At 36.7% G+C, this 19,854-nt stretch overlaps 1 protein-coding gene across 2 annotated transcripts; it reads left to right on the top strand.

Moving 5' to 3' along the window:
- Positions 1-2,951: 2,951 nt before the first annotated feature.
- Positions 2,952-19,389, top strand: LOC146506735 (beta-1,3-galactosyl-O-glycosyl-glycoprotein beta-1,6-N-acetylglucosaminyltransferase-like). 2 transcript variants are annotated; one of them, XM_085179901.1, is made up of 5 exons: positions 2,952-3,616; positions 14,048-14,539; positions 14,648-14,741; positions 15,061-15,465; positions 15,585-19,389. In XM_085179901.1, exons 2-5 carry the CDS (start codon positions 14,232-14,234, stop codon positions 16,068-16,070), a joined length of 1,293 nt encoding a protein of 430 aa, XP_085036027.1. In that variant the 5' UTR covers positions 2,952-3,616; positions 14,048-14,231; the 3' UTR covers positions 16,071-19,389. The 2 variants fall into 2 exon arrangements, with proteins under 2 accessions (XP_085036027.1, XP_085036028.1); XM_085179902.1 differs by lacking the exon at positions 2,952-3,616 and having other exon boundaries at positions 13,003-14,539.
- The last annotated feature ends 465 nt before the right edge of the window (positions 19,390-19,854 follow it).

Here is a 19,854-nt window from a genome sequence, read left to right as displayed (position 1 = left end):
TCTTTCAATGTTCATTTTAAATTAACATGCCATTATGTATATTTATATATAAGCAGACTATCATTGCCATTTTACCATGGCATGTGAGAGGTTCATAACCGAAATCCCAAAAAACTAATTTAAGCATTCCACCTGAGAAAATATTTTAATCCATTTAGTTTATTAGTGCTATTCAAAAATAATTTTGGTTTTGGCTGTGATTATAGTTATGGAAAAAACACAAGGAAAACTTGCAAGAAATTTGATTGCAGTCTATGTAGAAAAAAAGGCTGGGTGAATTATTTAATTTCCAGAAAAACTACAGCCCTAAACATAAGCCTTTACTCACCTCAGTACATGTGACCAAAAATACTCTGAACTATGTGCCTCTGTAGCTTGCATAGGTACAAACAGGAAATATGTACAGTATCGAGATATTCTGTTCAATTACATTCAGGTTTATTTACATAGCATTACCGCAACAGTTGCAATATTAGAAAGACAACCCCCTATGAGCAAGCACTGGCAACACCAGGAAGGAAAAACTCCTTTTTAACAGGAAGAAATAGAAACAGGCTCAGGGAGGCCCAGCCATCTTCTGTGTTCTGTTAGCACATTCTTTTGTTTGTGCGTGTGTGTGTCACAGTAATTTCAAAGTAAAGGCATGAAACATTTTAGAATTCATTTTAAAATCTTTGTACTGACCTTTAAAGCTCTGAATTGTGATGCTCCTGCCTACATTTCTGATCTTTTAGAACAGCAGCTTATGAACACTGGGCTGATGGTGACTTTTAATTCTTCTTTTAATTCAATGAATTCAAGTTCAATAATAATAAATTCAATAAATTTGAAACATTTATTAAATTATTTATTTATAAATTTATTTCCAATTCTAATAAATTCGCGTCACATCTAACTAATTACTTAATGATGTATTTCAGTTTAATCATTTTGAGCCTAGTCATCATATGCACCTATGCTTAAATGATACCCATGGATCAGGTGTTGTTGTACCCATTTATTTGACACACAACAAACACTTCACCATGCAATGAAAAAACACCACATGAAAAAAACAAAACAAAACCCACCTGTCTTGTGGGTATTATGTGTAATACTGTATTGGGAAGGATCAACTCAAAGTGTCCTTTGCCATCCTCATTTATATCTCTGCCACTCCTGAGTTCCTCTTGCAGTACCACAGTTCCTCTCTTGGCAACATATGCTTTCTTTCGATCAACACAGACATTGCCATTCCTTCCGACCTTCTATGTACTTCACCACAACAACTTTATCCCTCTGTATTTACTACAGCTGTTCAGATGATCCTGGTTCTTGAAAATCACTGCCAGCATACTTTCTCTCTATTTCTCAGGCATCTTCTGATATTCTGGTTTAAGTCCACTGTCCTCTCAAGGTTATTAAAGTTAAATGACATTTAATTCAATTTTAGCGGAAGGATTTAAATAGGATTTATGGTTACAAAAGACTGGACTGGAAACCGATGGTTTGCTGGACCTGTGCACTAGTTTAAGCAGGAAAAGCCTGCTCTGTAATTAGGAGATGACCACGTGGAAGAAATTACTCAAGACCTGGACATGAAGAGCTTGAGACTTGTATTCCCAGGATTTGGAGTGAAAACTCACTTCCTAATAACACAAGGTGTATCAAGGTGGGTGCAAAGCCTTTCTTTGGAAGATGCAAGACTGATATGTGATTGACTGCATGTTCTTCTGAGTGACTGCCTTTTCTTGTTTGTAACAAGGCTAATAAATCTGACTGTGGTGGCCTTGGGCCCTGGATTGCAGGCCAGAACTACGACTTCAGCCCACCAGTCTGCTTCAAAAGAAAAATAAATCCTGTGTATCCTACTTTCACTGAGTGTGGTGGTTTTCTACTGGTAACTATTAGGACTCATTTATTACTTGTACTGAGGCCATTTTGTTACCCACTTCTAAACATTACATGTGCTGATTTCTAAAGTCTTGCCTCTGACATGTTCCCTTCATACAATAATAATAAAAACAAACAAACGCTGAAACTAATAAACTAACCATAGCAAGAAAATTGACTCCAGAAACCAACTGATGATGATGGTCCATTTGAAGCTGAAGAGTCGCGTGATCAGTGACCACCGAAGCTTCATTCGGTATGTTGCTGATTCAGTGGTTTAAAGGGAAGTGAATGATAGGTGGGATTTATGGTAATTTATGGGGAACCAGTGTTCAACATAATGGAAGACATGGAGCCAACAAGAAAGAGAAGATGTTCTGGCTGTTCCTAAATAAACAGTCCATAAGCAATTCTACCCCCAGATCTAAAACACACATTAAAAATACACTATAGATATTAAAAACAACAAGTTTAGTTGTTTTAAAATTCAAACCAATCACTTTAGAGGTCTGGGAGTTTTGTCACCATCCTTTGCTAAATGAAACAAACCACAAGAGGGTGACTCAGGACCTATCCTTTAACAAACCAGGGCCCTTGTAGAACAGTTTTGTAATCTGCAATTTAAAATGTAAACAGTATGATGTCTGGTATTTATTACAAAGTAATATTTTTTTTTAATTTAGATTCAACATTTTAATATGAAAATACATTCAAATTGCAAAATACACACAATGTATCGATCATAGAAAAATCATATATTAAAGATCTACAATTTCACAACCCTCCCCCCAGCAATAGCAATGATAATATTAGTAGTACTCTGTAAACTTTGCTGACATAAAGTGGAAAACTTGGTAACATAACACAATGTTTGGCTGTTGTTAACTGATTTTGTATGCACTGATACAAAAAACCAGTTCAGCCAGTTTTACATTATTAAGAGATTCCCCTTATCTACTGTATAGCGCTGCTTTACATGTACATTACATAAATTCAAATGAATACTATTTTTAATAACAGGAAGATAACATGCTCTTTGATGGACTCATCTACCTCCTTCTCTATATAACAGATAAGCTCCCGCCCTGTTGTGACTCCAAGTTGAATAAGCAGTTAAAATTGGAGTGGATGGATTGGTGGATGGATCAAAAATAAAGGTATAAAATATTTAAGTTTATAATAGAAACAGGTTAGAGTCATACAATTCTTTTGTCCTGTTTTCAGATGTATTTTCTGTGCGATGACAGTGGCATTTCTTTATGGTGGAGAGAGGAACCCTCTGGCGCTAAAGCGTATCTTTTCAGAATAAAAGCATGTCATTTCAATTAATAGTTGTATACTTATTCCTGCATGCTAGATAAGTTTCACTCTTGGAGTCAAGTCTGCATGGCAATAATACTGCAGTTGCCCATTCTATAGAAAAAATATTTCTGTTTGCTATAAGCAAACACCTAACACTAACCCTTGCTATAAGACCTCCTCAGTATGTGGTTATTTAATACACTTTTTTGATGGCTACAGATCCTGAAGTGTGGAAAAGATTTGTCTGTTTAAAACATTTTTACTCTGAAAAAGGCTGACAGGAAGTCTTCAGTTGGCAGGTGTCTCACCTGTAGGTTCCTTTTAGAGCTGAAGAACCAAAAGGTGCCAGGCACGCTTGACACATGGGAAAACTTAGAAGGAGTGCTAGAGCAAACTATAAATATAACATAAAAAGAATTGTCTGTGACAAGAAAAATCCCAGGTAGGAAGTATTCCCCATTTTCCTTTTCCTTTTGTATGTTGCCTAAAACTATTGAATTTAAAGTTTAATGTTAGTTGTTGTTGTTCTAAATCCAATATTTTTCAGTATTGCTCCAGATTAAATTAAATACACTTTTATCAAACTTTTAAAATGGAAATGTTGAATATCAGTTCACAGATTTAGTTTTGAAAATAAACTAAAAGAAGAATTTAGATTTAAGTCAAGTCAAGGTTAATTTATAGGACATTTTAAACAACTTTAAACAGCCTTAGTTAAACGAAGTGCTGTATAGGATGTACAAAAATAAACTATACATAACATTAACTAAATCTTCTGCTTTGCAAACCTAAGTGCTCTGACAGGAGTACAGAGTTTTTGAAAACAAGTAAAAACATTTTCTAATGTAATCACACCATTTCTTTCCTGTCAAGAGGAGAGCTGCTGTTGATGGCTGATTAGTTCCGATTTAGCCAGTTTACCTCTAATTATGATTGTACATCTCTAAAAAAGTTCACCAGTGCCTGAATAGAAGCATAGGTGTTGGTTTGCATAGGTAAATATATCAGTAGTCATCTGCACAGCAATGAAAGCAGATATTATGCCTTTCAGAAACGGACCCCGAGGGAACCATATAAGCAGGCTTATACTAGAAGAAGAAAGAAGAGAAAAGAAAGAAGAAATGATGAACACTTTTATCTACAAATAGTAGAAAATATTTAAAAAACCAAAATGTTTATCTGAAATAGATTACGTGGCATATCTTTTTGGAGGAGTCATTTCTGGGTGCAGCAATGTTAGTAAAATAGTGAATAGAATGTACAAGGGCATAGATTTGGTTGTGGCATTGGTGGGGGCGGATGATTCAACCACCGAACCCTGCCCTGTTTCTTTTTTTTCCCTTTTCGTCTTTGCTTCTTGATAAAAAAAAAGGAGAAATATACTTGCCTACATATGCTATTCTACATGCTTTTAAACCATTTAAAATTACAATTCATAGTTTTATATGTGAATTATATAATGTTAAGTTACTATTAAACAAATGACTGACTAAGTATTTTATACTTAGTATAAAATAAAAAGTAAAAGTATTTACTTCAACCATATTCCATATAAATCAGATATCATACAAAAGTAAAAATAGCTTCAAATACAGTCATGACAACAAAAGAATATGACTTTAAGGACTTAACAACATTACTTCAGTTATACTACACCAACATCTCTGACACATTAGCACTAAGGGAACACTGAATGACCTGGTGGTTTTTGTCCATAAATCTACTCATCTAAGATTACCACAAAGTAACAGATCTCTTAGCAGAATTATGCAACATTTTAGGCACACTATTGCCCCTATCAAGTCAGTGAGCTGGGATGTTTTACTCTAAACATGAACTACTGTTACAGCAACAGACATGGACTACTGGTGTCCCACACAACAACTCAATGTCCACTATGTGAAGGAGCCAAACACATGCCCTCTCCTCTTATTAACTGAGATAAACTGCTGGCATATTTGTTTTACATCTATACTGTCCAGTCTCTCCTGGTGGCCATGTTAACACGTTATTCATGGTTACATACAATTTTAGACTGATGTGGGCCAAAGCCTAAAACGATGTGCCGGGAGTTTGCTGTTCTCCCAGGTTCAGATACTGGAAGTTTGCACAGCTACATTCTCGTCTGAAAATTTTTTAAAAGTTTATTTTGCAACCCAGAAAGAGTAACAAGAGGGGAATGTATTGCCTTGCATAGCCTGTAACGTTATTATGATGGACAGATTTTATGAGTGAACTTGACTTTAAGTGACTTACAGGTTTCTTTGAAAAATACTTTCTTATATCCAGGTTATTTTTGCTGCCATCCTCCTTGTCACTACCCGATCCGTACCGGTGTCGGGACGGATCGGGTAGTCCGTCCCGACACCGGTGCGTCGGGACGTGTGCATCGGGAGATGCACACGTCCCGATGCACACGTCCAAATCACGGACAAATAGTATCGCACATTGTTGATTTTTAGTTTACAAACACTTCTTATAATGACTAACTACTCCTGACATTTTTGAGATGTTAGCTCTTTATACAACGAGGTTATAGTGGGATACAAATAATATCAGGCTGATCCTGCCACAATTTGTTCCCCCTGTGTAAATCACGGACAAACAGTATCCCACATTGCTGATTTTTTGTTCACAAACACTTCTTATTATGACGCATTACTCCTGAAATTTTGGAGGATTTAGCTCTTTATATAGTAAAGTTACAGGAGAATAAAAATAGTTATCAGCCAAAATGTTAATGGTTTGTTAAAATAATCCCATCTGATACCCCATGAGCAATAAATATATAATTTTCTGTTATAACCCTCAAACTGAATGGTAATGTAACGATACTAATTTTTCACTTTTTCACAAAATGAAAACATCAGTACTTGCTGCGTGCTCCCAGCACAGGGGAAACAAATTCTGGGATACCTACTTTGGCACGACACCGGAAACCCGATCGGTACCCCGCATGCGCGAAAGGTGTCTACTTCCGGTCAAAGCGTTTTACGATAGTTATGGGTCAGAGTATCTGTTAAGATGTTAAGAATAATAAGTATCTCTTAACATGTTTCCAATAATGAAGAATTTCAATATAATTTAGACAAAAACGAAAAATAAAAAGATAGTTACGGATCGGGACTCCCCGATCCTTACTGCGCATGTGCAAAGTCGGACCGTACAAATCGGGTCTACCCGATCCGTACCGCGCATGTGCAGATGTTTTCTTCTTCTTCTGTTCGTTTAATGGCAGTTTACTCCCCAGTGTACGAGGATACTGCCACCTGCTGACCAAGCGAATGAACCCTATTGTAAACTGAATTAGCGTCATTACAAACGTGTGTTAAATTTGATTTAGTGATAGTCGAGTGTGTTTATGCTTGTCTGTGTGGAGAGGATTGATTGGAATAGTGATTATGATGTCCGCTATCACTGTCAATTGCCAGTAAACACTTCATCAGGCCGCTGAATCTTCACGTGACATATTACAAAGTCTGTATTATTAATTCTGTAATTAGGTGTCATTCTTCTTATTTTACGGCGCTGTTGTTCAATCGGGGAACGCTCTCTGTTGAGGAGAAAAGCATAAATTTGTTTGTATACGGATTATCCATAGTTTACATGTCCCGGCAGTCGAAAAGGAGGCAGAGCTGCTGAGAAATGCTAGGAGCTAACCAGGCGCTAACCGTATCATTCAAATATATTCGCTGTGTCCCATTTCAGGGTCTGTACGCTTGAAGTACGCATTTTAAGTGCGGTTACGTCACCGCCACGCGACGACGGCTGTCCCAATTCGAAGTGTACTTGAAATGCATACTCCAAATGCGCCGTCGATTTCCCCAAATATCAAGTGTGGTCCGGTGCACGCTTCGTGGTCCCATATATCCCACAATTCATAGCGCGGCAGTGGGTGTGGATAATTTTGCCGCAAAATACGGCAGAAGGGAGCGGCCGAAAAGTGAACTGTCAAAAGTAAGTACTAAATATGACGTCACTTATTTATGTGCGAATGTTTAATAATGAAGAACATTAAAACATTGCTGTTGGCCACATGTCGGCAAAGTTATGTAACACTAGTGATGTTTGTACTTTCAGCATTAACTTGGTTTTAAAGCCTCTACTTCTAAATATACATATAGTCGACCTTAATCTTACAGAGAATCTGATGATTTTATGGATAATTAAAGTCAGTCATATATCCACAAACACAACAAGCTGAAAGTCAGTGATATATATATATATATATATATCATAATAATCTGACAATACTATAATATTGGCCATGTTATATTTACATTACCATAGTGAGATGACTTTAGTCTCATGAACAACATTAACTAATTATTATTTGCTAGCTAATCTTAAATGACTGTTCAGTACAGAAATGAAGCCCTTGAATCATGTTTTACAGTCCTGTGGTCTCAGCCTCAGATACTCAACTAATCAAAGTGATGTCATGACAAAAATGATTGACCAACAAAACAATTTTCTCCTTCATTTCTGTCAAACAAAGCTGTATGTAACGTGTCTCGCGGTTAGTATCATGGTTGCTAGGCAACCTGAACAGCGCGACGAAGCATATACCGTCCCATTTCACAAGCCTCTCACTTCCGCACTTCTCGTACTTATAGTATGCACCGTACGTAGTACGCGTAGTGCACGTACTTCAAGCGTGCAGACCCTGAAATGGGACACAGCCATTGAATGTCGCAATGCTGGCAAAGAGAGGAAGTGACGTAAGATTTGCGCATGCGGGGTACCGATCGGGTTTCCGGTACGGATCGGGTAGTGACACTCCTCCTTGCAGGTGTCGCTACCCTTATTTAACAAACAATGAGTATACAACATACGAACAGATGAAGTATACAAAACAACAGAACATGAACACAAAAAGCCAGGGGTAAAAGAAAAAGGTAACAATTATAAGAATACACGCAAAAATTCACATACATATATTGTTTTGAGAGCCTTTTTGTTGGTGGAGTCTGATATTGATTGAATGTACATTTCCACATCCTTAAAAAAATGACAGAAATATGGTGTTTTGTTAGTAAACTTACATTTATGGATAAAAAATTTAGCTAAAAGTATTAACAAATTTATCATAAAAAAACATTTATCATACTTCTTGGGGAACTTAAAGAAACAGAATAAAACATTTTCCCATCGTAAAGAAAACTCCCTTAAAATATGGACAATAACAAACCTGCTAAATTCCTTCCAGAATCTCTGTGTAAAAGAACAGTACCAAAAAAGATGTGTCACAGTTTCTGGATGATCCCCACAGAAAGTACAATTAGTATTTATGTCCCTTTTAAATTTTACCATGTAGTGACTGGCTGGATAACATTTATGTAGAATTTTAAATGAGACTTCTTTCACCTTATTTACAATCAAATATTTATGGGGGATCATCCAGACTGTCTTCCACTTGATATCTGGAACATATCGGTTCCAATAAGATATTATATATGGGAGAGAGACGATATCTTCTTGGAATAAACTACGTATTCTCTTATTGCTGTTACCAAGTTCCTGTGAAAAGCAGATTTTTCCTATTGGTGACTCAGCTGGATCAGGGAGAGTGACTGAGGTAGATATTGAGCTGTCAGTGTTTTTATATAACATTAAAGTCCCTGAGGGTATGGCACCAAGCACCATTGAGAATTCCTGAACACTGATTGGAAAATTATATAGTGCAATAAAGTCGTTGTAAGTAAGTAGTTGTCCCTCTTTATTAACCAGCTGAGCCACCAATAGGATCCCATTTTGGACCCAAGTTTCCAGGAAAAGTGATTTATTTTTATATAAAATATCTCTGTTGTTCCAGATAAGGTATTTGTGAGGTGAGAAGTTGTGTTTATAAATGAGGGTCCACGCTAAGAGGACCTGCTTATGGAAGGATGAAAGCTTTACAGGAAGTTTCTCAACATTGTAATTACAATTTAAAATAAAATTAAAGCCACCAAAACAAGAGAAAATATGATATGGTATAAAGTTCCAGATAGAGGTAGGGTTTTTAAGAAAATGTTTAGCCCAATTAATTTTGAAAGTGTTATTTAAAGTAGAAAAGTCTAAGACGTTAAGCCCACCTGATTCGTACTTATTCATCACAGCAGTTTTTCTAATATAATGCGTACGGTTTTTCCATATAAAATCAAAGAGCATACGGTCAATATCTTTACTAATTTTCTTATCCAGATGTAAGGAGAAAGCAGCATATGTTAATCGGGATATCCCTTCAGCTTTAGTAATTAACACTCTACCTTTCAACGACAAGTCCCTTTGCAGCCACTGGTTGAACTTTTTTAGGGTTTTCTGTATAATTGGAGTGAAGTTTGAAGAGCATCTTGATTTTTGGTCTTTGGATATTAACAGTCCCAAGTATGTGACTTCTTGTTTAACAGAGATATTACAGATAGTATTTGCAGGGCAGTCTTTAATTGCTAGTAACTCACACTTTTTTAGATTTAGGCATAAACCAGAGGCCTCAGAGAAATCCCTAATCACAGTAAGAGCTGGAGGGATTTGGTTGGCATTCTTCAAGAAGAGTGTGGTATCATCGGCTAACTGGCTGATGACAAGCTCCTTATCAGCTATGGTGATTCCTTGTACAACACTGTTTGAAATATTAGTTGCAAGAATTTGTGTACAAAGTAAAAATAAATATGGTGAAATAGGACATCCTTGGCGAATACCACGTTTCAGGTCAAATCTCGGGGTGGAGCCGGTAATCATTTTAATAGAACTATTGCCATTTGTGTATAAGGTTTTGACAGCTTTACAGAAAAACTCTCCAAAGCCAAATTTTTCCAAAGAGTGGAAAATAAATTGATGTTCAATTGTATCAAAAGCCTTATAAAAATCCAGGAAGAGAATGAAGCTATTGTCAGGTACCAAATCAGAGTAATCAAGTAAATCCAAAACCAGTCTAATGTTATTAGAAATGTGTCTGTTTCTCATAAAGCCTGATTGTGTCTCATCAATAATTGTTACCAAGACTTCTTTAATTCTGTTAGCAAGTATTATAGCCATAATCTTATAGTCATTATTGAGCAGGGAGATGGGTCTCCAATTATCAATAAAGAGTAAGTCTTTGTTTGGTTTTGGAATAAGTGTTATGAGACCTTGAGTAAGAGAAGGAGGGAGGGTGTTATTCTCTATACTTTCTGTAAAAACCTGCAGTAAAAACGGAGCTAGGAGATTAGAAAATGATTTATAAAACTCTGCAGTCAAACCATCTGTGCCGGGAGATTTATTGGCCTTAAGTGCAGAAATGGAATTACAAACTTCCTCCACAGTCAGAGGGCTGTCACAATAACTTCTATCTTCCACAACAATAGTTTTTAGGTTTTTAATATTATTGAAAAATCCTGTTGAGACATCCTCATTATATTTTGAGTTGTATAGTTTAGTATAGAATTCGGCACAGAAATGTGAAATTTCTCTAGGATTGTCAGAGACAATGCCATTAATATTTAGTTGATGAATAGAGTTTGTTTTCGATCTGTATTTTTCAAGCCTGAAAAAGTAAGCAGAATTCTGTTCGCCCTCCTCCAGCCACCTCTTCCTGGATCTTATGAAAGCACCCTCAGCCTTGCGTCGATATAAACCGTCCAATTTATTTTGAAGTTCTAGTAAACTTAATTTATCTTCGTCTGAGATTTCTTCTGGGGACTTCTGGTAATAAGAGGCAATTCTGCTTATTACTTCTTGTTCTTCAGCTTTCCTTAATTTAGCAATTTGACTCCCATATCTTCTCAAGAATTTGCATGCTTCAAATTTAAAAAGTTCCCAATTGGTACAAAAGGACTTCTCTCTGTTAGCTTTGTTCCAATAATAAACAATTAATTTATTAATCTGCATGTTAACTATTTTATCTTTTAGTAAAGAATTATTTAACTTCCAATAAGAGAATTTATGAGGTATATTATCCAATGTAAACATTTGGACGTTAATGTGAATTGCTCTATGATCAGTGAGAGGGGTGGCAAGTATATTAACGGTAATATTATCTTTATCAATACAGTCAGAAACAAGCCAAAAGTCAATACGTGATTGCCTGGATCCTGTCTTATTGCTCCAAGTAAAGAGTCTATCATCTGCAAATTTTTCTCTCCAAATATCCACAAGATTAAATTTTCCATTAATTTTTTTAAGTTTGCACTGTATGAAGACTGCTGCCCTGGAGGCCACCTATCAACCATATTGTCTAAAGCGATGTTAAAGTCTCCACCAATTAAGAGGACTGAATTTGGGTATTTGGAGAGCCAGAAATTAATTCTTTCTTCTAAGGAGTCAAGTAATTTATCATTTTCAGTTTTATTATTGTAACCATATATATTTACTGCAATGAAAGTACTGTTATTGTGTCTGATTATTGAGCAGAGGTAGTGTCCTAAGGTGTCACAGTCAGAGTGTAACACATCTCCAGAAAAATAATTTTTAAGCGTGGCAACTCCAGCAGAACGCTCAGAGCCATGGGACAACCAGACTTCATTACCCCATTGTGATTTCCAAAAATTTGTATCAGCAGGTGTGGAATGACTCTCTTGGAAAAAGCAAAAATCTGTTTTAAATTGTTTGGCAAACAAAAACAAAGCTTTGCGTTTACAGGTTTGTCTTAAACCCCTGGTATTAAGAGAAACAAATGAAAAAGACAAAGTTATTAGAAAAAAGAAAGAGAAAAAGTAAGTTCTAAAATTCTACAGCTAAGAATAGATCTATAGGATAAGGGGACCGGGTGCTGCACAATTTAGGTAGTAGAACAGTAAAAACCCTGAGTGACTTAGCTTATAAAAATACAGTATTTAACTATCTATTATGGTTTAAATATAGCTTTTTATAGATAAACACACTCTTCAACACAAAATAAAACTTTAACCTGAGGGTGAAAATATCAAGTTCACCGTGTAAACAAGCTTACAGAAAAGTCATTTCGGAGACTGAATAAGCGTCTCTATGAAGGAGGGAAAACTTCTGATCCACTGATGAATCCTCGGCCTCCCACGAAATAAGCCGGCTTACCCTCCTTACGGGCTTTGTCTATCATCGGCCACAGTTTGTCACGACGTTCTCTGTCCTCCCTGGACAGATCTTCAGCGAACCTCAAATGATTGTCCTGCAGGTAGGAGGATGTTTTGGCTGCTTTCCATACAGCATCTCTGTAGATTCGGGAGGTGAACTGCACGATGATGCCTCTAGGTCTGGTGCTACCTTGTCGCTTGGCTCCGAGTCGGTGTACGGTGTCGATGACGTCAGGCAGCCTATGATTTTGTTCTGGCAGAACAGACTGGCATATCACAGTCACCTTTCCCCTTACGTCTTCTTTCTCAGCCTCCTTGACTCCATGTAGTCTGAGATTCCACCTCCTGGAATATCTTTCCAACTCAGATATTCTCTGTTGGCAGTTGTCCACTCGACCTTCCTCTTTAGTTACTTTTTTTTCCAAGTCGCAAACTTTCCCCTTCATATCTTTCATTTCCGCGCACACAAAATCAATCGTCTTTTTGAGACCCTCAATCTGGAGCGTATTTTCTTTCACCATGTTCGAGTTCTCTCTCACCATGCTCTCAATGTTATCAGACCTGGTGTTTATTAGTGCCGACAGACGAGAAATTATCTGATTTACATCAGCTGGGTCAGAGTTGCTGCGTTCGTACATCACCTTCTTCGGAGCTGGCGACTTGAGAGGTGTAACAGGGAGAGGTGGGAACTCATCCATTTCTTCTTCGGCCAACGTGAGTGCCACCGTAGTAGCTGCGTAGTTATGGAAGCTATCCATTAGCACTCTCCTCGTTAGCATTCTCAGGCGCTATCTTAGACTTGGAACTTTCCAGTCCCATTTTCGCTCCTTTCTGATTCGGCATCCTGCTGCTTCTTGCCCTATGGTTGCTGTATCTTCTCTTGTTTAGTGAACTGTTAGTGTTAGCAGCATAAAGTTGAGGTTTTACCGTTGTTCACGAACTTTCTGTGCAGAACTCGGTAGAGAGCGTCTACTCACTCCGCCATCTTGGCACGCCCCCGGGTAGACCCGATTTGTACGGTCCGACTTTGCACATGCGCAGTAAGGATCGGGGAGTCCCGATCCGAAACTATCTTTTTATTTTTCGTTTTTGTCTACATTGTACTGAAATGCTTCATTATTGCAAACATTTTAAGATATACTTATTATTCTTAACATTTTAACAGATACTCTGACCCATAACTATCGTAAAACGCTACGACCGGAAGTAGACACCTTTCGCGCATGCGGGGTACCAATCGGGTTTCCGGTACGGATCGGGTAGTGACAGCAGGTCCTCGCAGCGCAGGATTGTCGCTGCTAAAACTAAACAGAGCTCCCTGAAAGGCACAGCCAATCACATTGGCCATATTTGTCACATGATATAGGACCCCAGTAGAGAACGTAATTTAACTCTTTCTGCACCGCTGGGTGAATGAGACGTTGACAGATCGCTTTTTTTTTCTATCGGTTTTGTTTTTAGTTTTTTTTTGTCCCCACCAAAAATTATTGGTGGGGACAATTCAATAATCGCTGGATATTGGTGGGGACATGTCCCTTCCGTCCATGCCAAATCTACGCCCTTGATAATGTAGTTGCACAACAAAGTTTAGCATTTTTGCTATTTTGTGTTACGAAATTCAAAAAGGATATGTTAGGTGAAAATAAAACATACAGTTCTATTTAATACTTCACAAATACTCGAAAAAGGGAAAGAAAGCTGCTCACTGACTTTCTGTAGGAAAAACATCTTAGAGCTCATATTTTGCTCCCACACAAAACATAAACAACTTTTAAAAAGCTAAAATAATTTTTTTTATTGTTGTAAGTTGAAGTGTATTTCATTTGGATGCTATCTATCTTAATTTCATCTCTTCGTTCCAGGTTGTCATAATGGATGGACTGATCTGCCCCTTATCATAAATTCATGAAAGGAACTTATCAACATATTAGCAAACATTAATCATTATATTTATTTTATGATTTCATAGATGTCTGTCTGACATTTTTAGCAGCTCTCACACGCTTTAATATTGTTGTATTTCAGATTCTCCTCTTATTGTAAATAATGTGGTTTCTAAAACGAGGCTGGTGGCTACAATTATTACAGTTCATCGCTGTACTGGGATCACTATGGATGCTTTCCCTACTTATTCCACTGAAAACAGGTAGACGTCCTGCCTACATCCTCAGGTATCAATGGCTAGAGTACACCAATATTGATAAGAGCCCAGAGAAAGTTTGCAACTGCTCAGCGATCCTGCAGGGAGAGAAGGAGGCATTGCTGAAAGCAAAATTACTGACCATCACCAAAGACTTCCAGAAGATTATTCAGATCCCTGATGAGTATTATATTAATGCAACCCAAAACTGCAGGTTTGTTGCTCTAAATGGGAGCTTTCAGTAACTCTTTAACTCTTAGTCATGATTTAAATACATGGCCTTCCAAAACAACATTACTTCTTCAAAACTGTGAATTTACAGGAAATTCCAAACAAGCAGGAAATACATAACATTCCCATTAAGCAAGGAAGAAGAGGAGTTTCCGCTGGCTTACTCAATGGTTGTACATCACAAGGTATGTTTTTTCTCTAATTTTGCAGTGGTAAAATTGGGAATTGATAAAATTCATAATGCTTAACATCTTTATTAGATTACATATATATATATATATATATATATATATATATATATATATATATATATATGCAACTTGAATAACAGATTCACCCAATCGGATTAAACTGTTTACTTGGTGTTTTATAATTTCATATTATAATGGATGTGTCACATTTCTGCTTTAGTTTTGAATCATTCATTAAATAACTATTAAAGTGTTCAATAAACCAACCAGGCAAAAACATTTCTCAAAGAGAACTAAAGTGTTTTATCTTTAGGTGCAGAACTTTGAGCGACTACTGCGAGCTATCTACGCACCTCAAAATATTTATTGCGTCCATGTGGACAAAAAAGCACCGGCCTCAGTCTTTATTGCCATCAAGGCCATTACTTCCTGTTTCCCAAATGTGTTCATGGTCAGCAAGCCTGTGGATGTGGTCTACGCTGGATGGACGCGTATACAGGCTGATCTTAACTGCATGGCTGACCTCTATAACACCAGTACAACATGGAAATACTTCATCAACCTCTGTGGTCAGGATTTCCCTCTAAAAACCAACTTGGAAATTGTGCAAGCTTTGCGTTCACTGAAAGGAGGTAACAGTTTGGAGTCTGAAGAAATGCCTCAAGGAAAGAAGAAGAGGGTGATGAATGTTTACCAAGTAGTTGATGGAAAAGTCCAGGTACTTCTTTTGGATATTTTTTATAATGTACGATGTAGCTATTATCAATTCTCTTTGCTATTCTAAAAACCTTCAACTCAGACTGACTCCCCATCATGTTAACTTTACAATTGTCGCAGCGAACAGGAAAAACAAAGGATCCAACTCCCTTTAATCTGCCCATACTATCAGGAAATGCCTACATTGTGGTCAACCGAGGTTACATTCGCAGTGTGTTGGAAGACGAGCGAATACAGGCCCTCATTGAGTGGGCCAAAGACACCTACAGTCCTGATGAGTTTCTGTGGGCAACAATACAACGAATGCCTGGTGTTTCTGGTTCAACATGGCCCAACCGTAAATTTGACATGACAGACATTAATGCAATTGCACGGATGGTGAAGTGGCAGTGGCACGAGGGGTCAGAGGGTTCTTTGGAATCAGTATACACAGAATGTAAAGGCCATCATGTCAGATCAATATGTGTGTATGGTGCTGGAGACCTGCAGTGGTTGATTGAACAGCATCACCTTTTTGCCAATAAGTTTGATGCAGACAGAGATCCCATTGCTGTCTACTGCTTAGAGAAATATCTGAGACACAAGGCACTGACTGAGTTAGTTTAGGTGGAGAGTTAATTATCTATTATAAATGACAATTCTATTAGATAATCAAACTATAAACACATTCTTGGATAGCATTGGATCATAATTGTCATGTGGAGATAGATGTGTTATGAAAGTTGAGGATGTACGTAAAATATTAATTTCATTGTAGGTTTTTTTCTTAAACTCAGCACGTCTTTTAATGTTTATTAAAAATTTAATTACTATTACCTATATTTATATTTCAGCAGACAAATGTTACTAATCTAGCGTGGCGTGTGAAAGTTTCATAACCCCATGGAAAAACTCCTTGTGACTTGCATAGATACAAATACGAAATATTATTAGTTTCGAAATATTCTGCAAATTCAATTTTATTTACATGACCTTAAATCACAATAACGGTTGCCAATATTATAGAAACAACCCCAACAATCAGATGACAGCCTAAGAGTGAGCACATGGCAACATTTTTAACAGGAAGAAACAGCCTTAGGAAGGGGTGGCCAACAGCTACGTCTGGTTAGGGTGTGAAAGGAAGGAGACAGAGATAGAGATAGAGAATGAATACCATGCAAGCCATAAAGAAAGATGTACAAATAAATAAAAGTGATATGATCTAACCTAACTCTCTAAATAATAGACACAGTAAGAATAACTGTCTTGCATTCATGCATACACACACACACACACACACACACACACACACACACACACACACACACACACACACACACACACTCTCTCTCTCTCTCTCTCTCTCTCTCTCTCTCTCTTTGTATTACATGTATAGGGACAAATACTTCATCTATATTGAATTTTAATTAGTAAGTGGCATCAGGCAGATTGCTGACATAATTTAATTTAAAAATTCTTCAATAAATTTCTTTAAACTAAACATCTCCTGTAAGCTTACTGTGCTTTCTGCTCATTTTTGTTGTTTTTTTAGATGGGATGGTGGTACTACTCAAGACCGTCACTGTGGCTTTTGAAAATGCGCTATTATTATAACCCAGAGTTAATTATCAATACATATTTGTTGTTAACACATGTTTGGTACAAGCCAATAACAAGACAATCTGAGCTGCATGGTTGAAATAAAAGATGAAGTAAAAGAAAACAAACGTGGAACATAATCAAGTGCTGAGAGTACTATATTACAGTATAAAGCGTTTTCCTTCAGCACACCACAGTCTCTGCACCACAACCATAGTATTACTGTATATTCAACACGCTCAGATCTGAATTGGATTTTTCTATTTTTTTCTCTTCAGGGAGAAAAGAAAAAGGGCAACAGCCAAATAACTTACAACACAACTGAGGTCCCCTTGTGAGAGGGAAAATAAGAAGGAAAAGAAATGAGTGAGACTTATTCACATTACAGTAAAACATTGTTGCATGGGTGTAACTTATTTACAGACTGTTTGACTTAAACTGATTTTCACCATGTCAAAGGAAATATTTGGTGAATGAGATATCAAATTCAAAACTTTGAAAAAAGTATGTTTTATATAGCAGGTCAGTAGTAAACATGACATTTAATCAAAATACAGAAGGCTAATCTGTTGTGTTTGGATGTTGTATAGTCTGGCAAGGTTATGTAAAGCTGTTTAACATTACCATTAAATATCTTGGGTTCTACTATTACATCATCATCATCATCATCATTACAGATGAACTACTTCTCATGTTGGCATCCTGTTTGACTGGAACAAACACATTTTCTTTTTCCTTCTTCTTCTTCTTCTTCTTCTTCTTCTTCTTCTTCTTCTTCTTCCAATGTGGACAAACATTTCCTGATTTGAAATGGGAGCAGTTTTACTCTATTAAATGGGAGCAGTGGAATACTTACATATCACTTACTTTGGTGTTCTTTCCTGCAATTCTGTGTCCAGTCTGGTTTAGCTTTATGTTGGAAGGCGCTATACTGTCAGAAGATGTGGAAGAAAAATGAGGATTAATTGACAAAAAGAAAAACAAGGTGAGAATTCAAGATCACGGGAAGGTACTGCAGTGCAAAGGCAAGCAGAGACGACAATATGCACACTAACAAAAACTCCTTTATCCTTCATTTCCCTGTTTAACAAGATAACATTTTTAAAACAAGCCATTTTTGCTGTCTGTCTGTACTCTACATGGACGTCTTTACTTTTCTGCACTCCTTCCTGCATGAAGAATGCTACAATAATATTACTACACCTCACCACACATAAAATTTTCAATTTAATTGCACATAAAATTTAGTGGCTGTCCTGTGAGGACCATATATCTATTGAAAAATTGTTGTTCATTAGCTCAGAAACACAGGCCTACATCTTGATTTTCAAAGAACATTAAAATATATGAAACCTTTTTTAAATCAGCTAAATCATCAAGTCCATTTGTTCACTTTATTAGTTTGGTTTGCAGTTATTTCATTAATATAATTCATTAATCGTTTTATTTAAATCTAACATTGATATTATGAGGCGCACACATAATAGCATTGTGTGGTTTTTCTAAAAATGTTTTCTGTTATATTAATTATGTTTCTCTTTCTCTGAGTTACCTGGTTTGGGGCGGTGGCTGTTTCCTGTCTAGGGCAAAAGGCATGGCTGAGGATGAGAACAAAACGCCTGCTCAGCAGGACCGACCATGTTCTATCAGAAACAGGGTTTTTTTTTTAGGTTTACTTATGTTGTTCTGTGCTTAGTTAGTATTAGTGTGTGTGTTTTTGTTTCCCCCTTTTGTGTGTAAATGATTTGGCCAAACCACTATAAACCTACCCTCCCGTGTCTTTGTAATTAGTTTAGTTTGTGAGTTAAGTTGTGTCCACTTTGTTTGCTTAAGTTTCTGGAAGTTACTTTTTGTAGAGTTATATTTAGTTGACCTCTTTTATGGGCCCGCAAAATATGTTTTTGAATTTTGCCTTTTGAACTTTTTTAAGGGTTAAAATAAAGAAAACCAATTTTGAAGATATTTTTTTCTGTACCTTCTAGGCCTTGGCTGCTTGGTCCCTCACGGTGACATGTTATAAAAAATATAAACAAGAACAAATGTGGAGTTTGGCAAAAACAATTAATTTAACTTCTTATGTTCTGATATCCTCTTAGATGTTAATCCTAAAGTGCTCCTGAGCCTGCACCTCTTCAACTTGCCTGTTTTATTAGACCGGGCATATTCACAGCTGACGTCCTCTTTCCATCATTGTCAATGTTTGTCGTGCTGATAACTAAAGAAGTTATTGACAACTTTTTCAAGCTACATCTTCTTTGCATGATATTGGCCAAATATCGATAGCATCGATACCAACACTATTATCAGTATCTAACTGACACTAACGCAATTGTATTGATACTTTGTTTCTGTTCTCAAATTCTAGTATGTATCCAATTGAACTGTATTAAATACATTTTATTATAATTTTTATTTAAAAAATACTCCTCAAATTTGCACATTGAAAATTTTCTGAACCTTTTTCTGTTGACTGTCATGTTGATTCATTATAACCTATAACACTTTTAAATGGTAAATGGAAGGTTCTTATATATTATATATTCTTATATAGTGCTTATATTCAGCTCACAAATCACATTGCTTTGCCCAAAATAAGATCCATTATAGGTTAAAAGTATCAGTACATACTGCCCTTAATTTACTTGGTGTTAAAGCCCTGTTGTTTTTTTTTGTTTTTGTTTTACAATACAATTGCAACTTGTCAGCACAAGCTTGACTACTACCACTTGCAGATGTCTCCACACCCATTCAATCCAGGTTCAGTGGTGCTCAGGAGTGATAAGATGGGACAGTTTTTGACCATATATCG

This window comes from Neolamprologus multifasciatus, chromosome 12, assembly GCF_963576455.1.
Source record: "Neolamprologus multifasciatus chromosome 12, fNeoMul1.2, whole genome shotgun sequence".
NCBI lineage: Eukaryota > Metazoa > Chordata > Actinopteri > Cichliformes > Cichlidae > Neolamprologus > Neolamprologus multifasciatus.
This window is presented reverse-complemented; position numbering and strand designations above follow the sequence as displayed.

Excerpts from the sequence above, each read along its gene's own strand:
- LOC146506735 (XM_085179901.1), top strand. The coding sequence starts at position 14,232 with ATGTGGTTTCTAAAACGAGGCTGGTGGCTACAATTATTACAGTTCATC. Across the intron at positions 14,540-14,647 it reads AATGCAACCCAAAACTGCAG|GAAATTCCAAACAAGCAGGA; the intron begins GTTTGTTGCTCT and ends GTGAATTTACAG. Across the intron at positions 15,466-15,584 it reads TAGTTGATGGAAAAGTCCAG|CGAACAGGAAAAACAAAGGA; the intron begins GTACTTCTTTTG and ends CAATTGTCGCAG.